Source organism: Taudactylus pleione, unplaced genomic scaffold (assembly GCF_031769625.1).
Source record: "Taudactylus pleione unplaced genomic scaffold, aTauple2 ptg000535l, whole genome shotgun sequence".
Lineage (NCBI taxonomy): Eukaryota > Metazoa > Chordata > Amphibia > Anura > Myobatrachidae > Taudactylus > Taudactylus pleione.
In genome coordinates this window covers 12,304,426-12,314,192 of record NW_028284937.1, presented here as the reverse complement: position 1 = coordinate 12,314,192, position 9,767 = coordinate 12,304,426, and the positions used below count along the sequence as shown (strand labels likewise).

The window sequence follows — 9,767 nt, the reverse complement described above, 5'->3', positions numbered from 1 at the left end:
ACCCATGCAGAAAAGGAGGGACAGGGAAGCCACCATCATTTTTAATATCCACCTACAACTTTTCTAAATGGAAGTATATTTTGTAATTGTGGCGGCAATCTGGAAATTCTGTTTGACGTGTAATGTTGGACATAATGAACGCAGAGAGAAAAATGTTGCCTACACCTGGCTAAGTGTCCACTAAGGATATCAATAGCTTCTAGGGCACCTGCTAAGTCATTGATTAAGAGATAAAAAAAAAAAAAAGTTAAATTTAATATAATTCAGTATAATAAAAAAAAAAATATGCAGCAGTTTCATCAATGGCATTAAAAACATTGTCGGAAAGCCATCCATCCACCCCCCCCCCCCCCCCCCCCCCTCCAGCTGTCGAAATGGTCAGTGCCACTCACCATGCGTCTGCCTGCACATTGGCACCCTATCTTGAAGATAGAAGTGCAGATAATGACAGCGCCCCTGTCATCCTATCATTCTGCTCGCTTCCCTGCATTACAACATGCAGGAAGGCAGTAACTGCAGCACTTAACTGTCCCCCCACCCCCCCCTTTATACATCTCCCCCTGTATGATAACATTTCTTCCTGTTAACAGAGTTTTAATATGGGAGTCAACCTTATAATGTTAGCTATAAAAAAGCAACCTCCTCTTAAAGCAAAAGAAACATTACTCTGAATGAGCACCACATAATGGCAGCTGGTTGAACAATTCTAATAATAAGGCATCAAATATTTTTTGTTTTGCAATGTCTTCTTTGGATTTAGGCTCTCCAAGTTTATGGGAGGGTAGATTTGTGAGAAACATATACATATATATTCCCATTCTCCAGTAACTCATCATATCAGGCACATTGGATTCCCGTCTCCATCCCTTCCATAATGTAGCAGAGGCCCCTTAGACGTCATTACACCTTCTCCCGCACAACAAAACATTAACCAATAAGATCACATAAATATTGTCCTTAGTTCTGAATGCATTTGTAGTCCACATTGTATTCTGTATTTCCTATGGAACAGCGTGACAGACATGAACACAAAGTGCAGATTTCTTAGACAAACAGCGAGTGCTAGTTTTTCATTGCAACCCCGACCACTGCAAAGATGTGTACGTCACACTTCCCTCCAGGTTAGAAGAGCACAGCAGCACTGTCTTCTTGACATTTGTGCCCAAACGTCCCACAGTGATGATGTCACTCAGTGCAATTTCCTCACCGTGTGGAAAACAAATGGCAATGTAATGTGCATGGAAGCGCATGGGATCTGCTGTAGGATTTAAAAGATAGAAATCATAGATTAATAGAAATGGTTTAAAAAAAAAATAACATTACCAAAAATACATATAGAATGCACCACAAAACCAATCAGCTGTGGTTTTACATGTACAATCCCAAATCAAAACACATTTCATAAATGGCCCAATCACAAATGCTATTGTTTGACATCCCTATGACAGTTGTGAATCAATGATAATGATACCTGGGTAAATGAGAAAGTCCCCTCCGAACTTGCTGCCGCTGGTGAGGAAGTAGCCTTTCTGCCAAAGGTCCCGGAAAACCTTGTAGCGCAAGTCATGGTTCTTCTGGCCTGTGTACGGCCAGTCTGAGGAGACTTGATGTAAATCCACCTCCTCTACGTTTCCAAGAGGTGTTCGAGCTGTTGGAATCTGCACCATCATTGCTTCTTCCGGGAAATTAAAGGTCTTCTCTAGGTCTTGAAACTCTGTAATAGGTCCCTGAGAAGATGACCCAATCGGCTCCTCTGTGAATATTATAATTGTGTTATACAACTTTTATTAAACCTTTCTATTGTAACAGTCCACTTTGAAGCAGCTGTATGTTGTCTTCTACCAGTCTAAGGCAGTTGGCCATTTACAAATAGCCAGATGAAGTCATGAAACGTAGAGCTAGTCTTGTTGCCTAGCTTTGGAATAGAAGCCAATTGTTCCTCATTTTCCAGAAAGGCACCAAACGGGCCACTAAGTTACTGTTCTACCTATGCCACATACTATGCTATTACTTGAGAAAATAAAAGCCAGTGATAGGCTCCTGGGATAAATAGTCCTGTTGGTTTGTAGCTGGCAGGTTTCCCAGCTACAATGCCTACTATCAACTCATCCCTACAATGAGTCAGTCAGGGTTTAGCTGTTTTGCAATAGAGGTCTTCACCAAGGTCCTGGGAATCAGTACTAAAATGTACCCTACTTAGCTTCAATTGCTCACAAGTGATACCGGGAAAACACATGGTGGAATAAAAACAACATCAGTGTATGCTTTGTATCAGAGTCTACTGCACATGAGCATATCTCTGGGAACAGCAAAAGCACCATTTTCCCGAAGATTTCTTCATCCAAAACATTGGCAATTTCAGCTGGGTCTGGTACTGAGCTTAGTCTCATGGGGTGGATATTGTGTATTCGCTCTTGGGAGATTAAGAGGTCTGCAGTGCATCATGGAACTGAAGGTCTGATTTGCTACCAGAGTACAACTGATTAATTCTGATTTGCTGCCAGACTGGCTGTCTCGCCAGTGCCTCCACCCCCGCAGTGATAAACACTGCCAGGGTATGCAATGCCTGTGGCTGGGACAGGACAGATACAGAACGTCCCCTGTAGACAGGTCACCAGGGTAAATTTTGCAGCTGCTATAGTGACCAAATTTGGAAGAATCCTGTTCTAAATAACCAAATCAGAGAAAAACACAGCTTCGGCCATGATATCCTTGCTGTGCACTTGAATAACTTATGGCAAACTTAAGATGAATGCAAGTTAGCCTTAATTGCTCCCACATAGCGCGCATGTAGCGTTCCCACCTGGCTTTTTTTTTTTTAGCAGGGCGCCGTGCCCAATTTCAGAACAGCAAAATGTGCCCTGCCCTTATGGCGGCGCCCTGCTGAAACAGCCTGCTGAGTGCCATCCTCACCCATGAGGCGCAGTGTCCCACGGGGGTAAAAAGTTGAGTTGCAACACTTACCGCATCATTTGACAGTGAATGGAGAGCTTGGGGGCAGCCCAGCATGTCCGTAAGTGCTGGGCGCGTCCCTAGAGCGATGAAAGGGGGCGTATCTTAAGGGTAAGACAATTTTGTCATGGCCATGCCCCATTTCCAGGAGTGTACACTAGTGCTCTTATTACGGTCCGGCGCCCTGCCCTGCGGCGGACCTAGCATGATCACTACGCATGGAACTAAATGCATATATTCTGCCACATGCCAAGTTGTACGCACATCCCTGATCCATATGCCTGGGTTCAATGCGGTCGTCATAATCAGTAAACACCTATACCAGCCATAGCCTTGGTGTGAAAGATCCGCCTTAAAACAGTAGTAATTACGTGTGCGTACAGCTCTGCACAGTCAGCAATTCCATAGACCCGCCATCTCTGAACTTCGCCTTTGTGCGAATGACTCATTATCGGACCGTTAAACCCCTTCAGCCACATTGCCCACAGTGCGCAGTGCCCGGCTCTGCATGCCCAGTGCAAAAACACGCACGAGACGTACTCATAAACAAATTACAGTTAAATGTAAACTTACAGGTGAACGTAAGTTCTGCATGCCTCTAACCTAGCTCTAATATGACTATAATTCCACTTTTCATGCCAACATATGAATGCTTTTCATTGTTTAAAGTACTATTGTGTGCTGCCCTCACCTTTTTCACCACGCTGCCTTTTTCTCTTGCTTCTTCCTTCTGCAATCTGTTCTGCCAAGTTCTCAAGGGTGCGTCGCTTCTCTTGCAGAGCCAGCTGCCGCTGCTCTTTATAGCTATCATGCAGAAATTGTGCATAGGCCTCAGCGTTGGTGTGAGAGTCCTCATCGATTACAGTAGTAGAAGCGTTTGTGATGTCCTATTAGCAAAATAAAATAAAAAATACACATCACACTATTACTGGGAGTGGCGAGTAGTTCAAGCTCGAAAAAAAAATCTTATTTCAGGTAATGTTTCTATATGGAAATTGGAGAAGCAAATTGGCAAAAAAAAAAAAACACGTTTACATCACAGTTCCAGCAATACAATCTCTGAGTTCCAGCATTCCACACGGAGTTTGAAAACTTGGTTTTAGCAGAAAGTATAGACTACGAATAGATCTAGAGCGGTGTCCAATTAATTTCATTTTGTCGTGTGGTTTGGGTGCTGTAGGTCTGGGAACACAACTTGAATAGGACTGCCTCTCATGGACTCAATTCATAACTAGGGGCTAATTTACTATTTTACGGATTGGAAGTTAAAATCTAAAATGCCACTTGCAGTCAACGTAAAGCACACCGGGCATTACACTGACCGCGAGTGCCGTTTTAAATTTTAACCTCCAACTGGCCGTGAAGTGGCGGCTTACAAAAGCTTCCCTTCATAAATAAGCCCCAGGTTGCTACTCACATGCAACTACATACTCCCATGTAGACAAAGTCACTTCCACAGAAGTAGAGAAGTTAACCGATGCAAGGGGAAATAAGACCACATTTAACCTGGTCTCAAATTGTATACGTTATCGTATACATCCAGTTTTTAAAGGCGATAAGCCAAATGGGCTCTTTCTGAAGGCTGCTCTATGACATTTGCATATATAGACCATTGGCAGCTTTTCCAACGATAATACAGCAGGTGTACAGTATGTTAAATATTTGTATTCATTCCAAAAGCACCTTAATATCTCCGATAATAAAAAGTATTTTTTCCCGTATTAAGACGCAACAAAAATGTTAAGTAAAAATGATCTTGGGACAGATTCTGACAATCCTATTCTATAGCCATGCCCCATCCCACTGCCCCCTTCTCTTGGAGGCCCATGTGTTCAAGTGAATATTCTACATTGATATTTTATTTAGGATAATGTCCTGACTATAAATTATACGTCTATGGTATGGCCGAAATGACCGATTACTAGCGGTCCTTGTACTCCGATAGTTATAGAATATCTGCAGGGCATTGGAGGAGGTAAAGCCTGGTAATGATAATCAGGCCAATGCCATATACAAATCGGGGCTACCTTGTGGAGATAAAGTCTCACACTGTAAGGGTCTGAGGTACAGAGGTTTAGGAAAGTGGGACAGCCATTGACCAGTCACAGGAGGCGTGTGTGAACAAGACAAAGACAGGAATTTAGGCTATTTAGTTACACTTTTCACAAGCAATATAAGAAGAAAAAACACATACAACCATGCCAATAGTACAAAAGCTCCACGTCACAATCAGTAGGCCATGACGTCACTTCCATTCTGGATGGCCATGACAACTGATCCCCAGACAGAGGACATTTTTCCTGGCTCTGTAACAATGTGTACTGATACTACTGGATCATCTTCTAAGTTGCATGGCATTACATCCTCTATGTTATACCTACCATGGGCAACCCATCATGTTTTGGGGATGAACTTTCCTGCAAACGGCTGCGAACAAGAGTTGCTGCCCCAATTTCTACCAGTAGCCGGGCTTCCTCCGGCAGCAGCTGCAGTGGGAGGCCAAGCCGTGTATTCTGTCTCGGTTTTCTCACCAAGGCTCCTATTAGGTTCCCAACCAGCCCGTGCTGCTCCCGGATCTTACGAGCATCTTCTACATTCCACACAAATGCATTTCCTTCCAGAAGGTGGATTAGAATCTTGGAACCATCTTGGGAAATAAAAATGAATTTATCATATGGGAGTGTATGCGTTTTATCTGTTGTACGGATGAATCATGTTACGTACACATCTAAACATCCGAGAGTTGCAGGAGGACAAATCTCTGGTGCCAGGAGCGTTCAACACCGCACTTATTACAAATGATAAACTCTTCCTTTGCAAATGACTTGTGTTTAAATGCTGCTGCCAAAGACTTTTCAGTAGAACCTCAGATTGAGCACAAATAACATTGGTGTTGATATAAAGTAGGGCAGGTTCTAAACTGTACAAAAACAAACATGAAGCTATTTGACAAGTGTATAAAAGTTGCACAGGGAACAGAATACCAACATACATTTAGCTCTTCTTTTAGAATAAAGAGTCAATCCAACTAGAAGGAGCAATTTTGGACTTGATTCAGAAATGTATGCTAAATCCGATATTTAGTGGCCTGCACATGTGCAGAACGGGTCCTGCAAGATCGCACGGAGGTCCCCCAAGCCTCTGCCCGATTGACAGGCAGAAGCATTGGGTGGGCAGTGCAGGGGGGCCTGCAGTCCCAGAAATGGGGGCGTGTCACTCCCGTTTTCTGGGAGTGCTGAGGCCAGAGACTGCATTCAGACTTCATGGCCTTGCGAGCAGCCAGGAGCCGGCCAGCCTGCGTAAGCTGGTCATTGCCAGGGAACATTGCCACAATTGGTCGCAGCTCTAGGATCGCAGATGGTGATAGGAGTCGTCTCTTTTCTTTAGTTGCCTCCTGCAGCTTTAGCATTTTAGATGAATGGAATGACATAGCTGCATTTGTGCAATTACATCTATCTCAGAATCATGCCCTTTGTGTCTAATAAACTATGTGTGAGGAGAGCACATTTCAAATCCACAGACTGATTTAAAAAAAAAAAAAAAAAAAAAAGGCCAGTATTTGTGTGCTTCATGCAAGAGTGTGCAGCATTTTTCCTGAATGCCACACAAATAACTGTTTGCCTCCTTTAATCGCTTTGTCCAAGTGTAAATCTGCTCCAAACTCATAACATGGACCTGTCAAATACACCGTGGAGGCATAATGTACCAACCAGGGACATGCAGCCAGGCTAGGCAGCCTCCCCTGACATACTTCTGAGATTTGATATAAAATGATTAGAATACTACAAAGATATTTATAAATTATAAACATCATCTTTGTTTATCATTTTTATAGTTAACACTCACCAGCGTTGTGGAGCTCCTTGGGACTGCAGGGAGACGAGAGATGAGGCAGCAGCAACTCAGCCTCACTTCTGTATAGTCAGACACTGCATGCAGAGCAGGGGGCGGGGCCACACCAGTCATTAATACCCCTTTCACATCGCTATTGGCGGTTCGCACCTGGGATTTATACACGCATCGAAACCCGGGTGCGACCCGCCTGGGACCCTTTTGAGACTGGCGGCATGACACCGCTGAGCCGGCGCTTGGAGATGAGATCGCCTCGATCCGGGTTGCCGGTTCACACCGCATCGCAAGCGGCTTGAACTAGTGTTCAACCCTGCTCGTTACCCAGCATGAAATGCTGGGTCGCTCAACCCAGGTTATTTCAACAGGGCCCTTTCACACTGTGCAGTAACCTGGGTTAAAGCGCGTTCATGTGCAGTAACCCGGGTTATTTGATGGCAGTGTGAAAGGGGTAGAAGCTACACTGAAAGAGCACTAATAGAGGCATGCCTCTGAGTAAGGGGGCGTGCCTTGAGCACTGGACATCTTTGATTTGTCATGTGACCAGGAAGTGCATTGCAGTGTTTAGAGATTGGAGCTCAGTCAGCAGCAAGAGAAAACAGTGATGCCGGTAGGAGAATCAATGGACACTGAAGCTTAGTGTAGTGAGGGGAGAGTTACAGTGAGTGGGAGGGGGTGATTTCCATATGTGCATCCCCAGTCATTGACCTCACCGCATGTCACTGGTACCAACCAGCCAGCTTCTAGCTGTGTTTGAAAAAGGATAGAAGCTGATTGGTTGGTTCTTTATCTCCCCGTAAAAAAGCCTTTTATACGGTATGCGTGCGTGAACAGAAATTACTTTAGGAGACAGGTTTAATTCACCGCCTGGTTTCATCACAACCTCATGCGATCTACAGATGTGCAGATTTTCAAGTTATTGCTGTATGGAAAACTCATTTGTTTTGTGCTCGCACCAGTATGTGCTGCAAGCTAAAACAAGAGTAAGCTCCCTGGCCGAGTATCCTGTGAGATTCCAACAGAACCTTGCTGCTAAATAAATTCAACCCCAGCTCTTTTGCATAAATGCTTGGCTCCTATGCATCATATGAATAACAAATATAGAATATATCTAAGTCCCCAAAAAAGTTTAATAACATTTTAAAAAGCAGTGATTTTCATTCCAAATGAAAGCTCCACATTAGACAAGTTGACTCCCTGCCACAATAATCATATACCAAACAGTGTATGCAGACAGCAGAGAAAACATGATGGCTGTATACATTTGCTTTAATTAACTACAGTATATTTCATTTTTTTTTTTTTTTATTATTATTATTATTATTATTATTAAGAAAACAATAGGAGCAGAAATAGGTAAAAAGAAAATAATTTGAAAAATTGTGAGTGACCAAATCTAATCCCAGACAGGCTACTTCAGACAGCTGTAGCTAATTACTAAAGTGTGAGCAGATAGAGATGTTGCTGGTGTGGCAAGGGAACCTACTGTGCCACACTTTTGCAGAACAACGATATGTAGTAATACATTCTACGGTCTTGTTACAAGAGGACAGATACTATCGGCACCATACATGCACTTCTCTCTGCAGTGCAGCGTTACTGTCTCGCCCGGCACAGTGAGTGCGTGCTCCCCCCAGTTGATGAGTGGTACCCCGGTTACCTGCTGCTGCGCTGGCCTGGCCCTGTAGCAGACTTTCCGACCTGCACGCTGCTGCTTCCATGTGTATGTGGGCTGTTGCGGTCCTCTGCCTGTCTCCGCCCTCTCACTCACGACACTCACTGATCCAGCATCGGCCCTCCCCTCCTCCTCCTGCCCGGCCGCAGTTACAGGGAGGGCTACACAGGCCACAATGAATGAGATGCAGCAGGCACAGTGCTGATGTAACTATGGCTTCTCTCCGCCCTCTTACTGACTCATGCCTCATGTAGGAGGAGGGAGGGAGTCTTGTCCCGTGCTGCCTGCATTAATGAGCAGCTCAGCAGACTTATCTGGCATGGGCAGACGGTTTTGCATGAACGAGAGTCAGGACTGGAGAGGATTTATCATATATTAGTCTCCTCAATACAAAATTTTGCTAATAGAGTGTTGGGGGCATTGAAAGGTCAACCATCAGTGCTGCCATAGGTGTTTTACACATACTTGAAGACATTCTGGCTGCCTCCTCCAGGATACCAGGGTGCATGGCGTATCATAGGGGCGGTGTGGCGGGGGACATGGCGCTGGAGTGGCGGGGGACATGGCGCTGGAGTGGCGCGTGACTGTAACAGCTTCATCGTGGCCCCGCCTGGGCCATGATGATGCGATTCAGCTCAAAATCGCATCATCGGCCCCCAAACACAGCGGGAGGGGCTGTTTGTGGCGTTGCGGGGGTGGTCTGGGGGCTATGCGGCCGGTTGGGAGACTTGCTGGCACAGGGCACTGTAGCACATTGCCCCCAAGGACTAAGTAATGCCAATGACCAGGGCCGTAGCTAGGGTAGTGCGGCCGGTGCAATCGCGCAGGGGGCGCTGTTTGGGCTTGTGAAATGTCTGTTTATTATCATTCTCACTTGTAGCTTCCTCTTATTTCATCTTCTGGCCTCTCCTATCTCTTCCATGGCCCTTCCTCATGAAAAATGAGGGGGCGCCAATGCTCTTTCTGGCACAGGGCACCAAAAAGTCTAGTTACGGCTCTGCCAATGATATCCAGTCTGTCATTGATGACGGAGAGCCATTGATGGTGAAGCCATCAATCATCTGTTGCAATCAGTGGTTAGCAACCATCGATGGTCGATGGCCATCCCTAGTAAAAGTGTCTCATACATCTGTAACTAGTGCTCCATAGCTCAAGACTTGGGGGCTCATTTATTAATGATCACATTTTGCAATGCGATCAGGGCATGCAGTGCCGCCCATGATCGCATTGCAAAATGCGATCATAGCAGCTGGATGTATTAACCGGCACATGCAGGGTGACGGGCTCCGAA

The 9,767-nt window shown here is 45.0% G+C and overlaps 1 protein-coding gene across 1 annotated transcript; it reads right to left on the bottom strand.

Annotated features, from left to right (window-relative positions):
• Window positions 1-355: 355 nt before the first annotated feature.
• TSEN34 (tRNA splicing endonuclease subunit 34) lies at window positions 356-8,702 on the bottom strand. Its single transcript, XM_088451020.1, has 5 exons — window positions 8,462-8,702; window positions 5,334-5,599; window positions 3,644-3,839; window positions 1,472-1,753; window positions 356-1,258 (listed from the first exon to the last, which is right to left on the bottom strand). The coding sequence occupies exons 1-5, from the start codon at window positions 8,520-8,522 to the stop codon at window positions 1,071-1,073; spliced, it is 993 nt and encodes a 330-aa protein (XP_088307146.1). The 5' UTR covers window positions 8,523-8,702; the 3' UTR covers window positions 356-1,070.
• Between the last annotated feature and the right edge of the window lie 1,065 nt (window positions 8,703-9,767).

What these genes read in the sequence shown, in the direction of transcription:
- TSEN34 (XM_088451020.1), bottom strand. Translation starts at nt 8,522, where the DNA reads ATGGAAGCAGCAGCGTGCAGGTCGGAAAGTCTGCTACAGGGCCAGGCC. An exon ending in CCAGGCCAGCGCAGCAGCAG is followed by an intron (nt 5,600 to 8,461) that starts GTAACCGGGGTA and finishes TTATTTCCCAAG; the next exon opens with ATGGTTCCAAGATTCTAATC. An exon ending in AAGGCAGCGTGGTGAAAAAG is followed by an intron (nt 1,754 to 3,643) that starts GTGAGGGCAGCA and finishes TAATATTCACAG; the next exon opens with AGGAGCCGATTGGGTCATCT.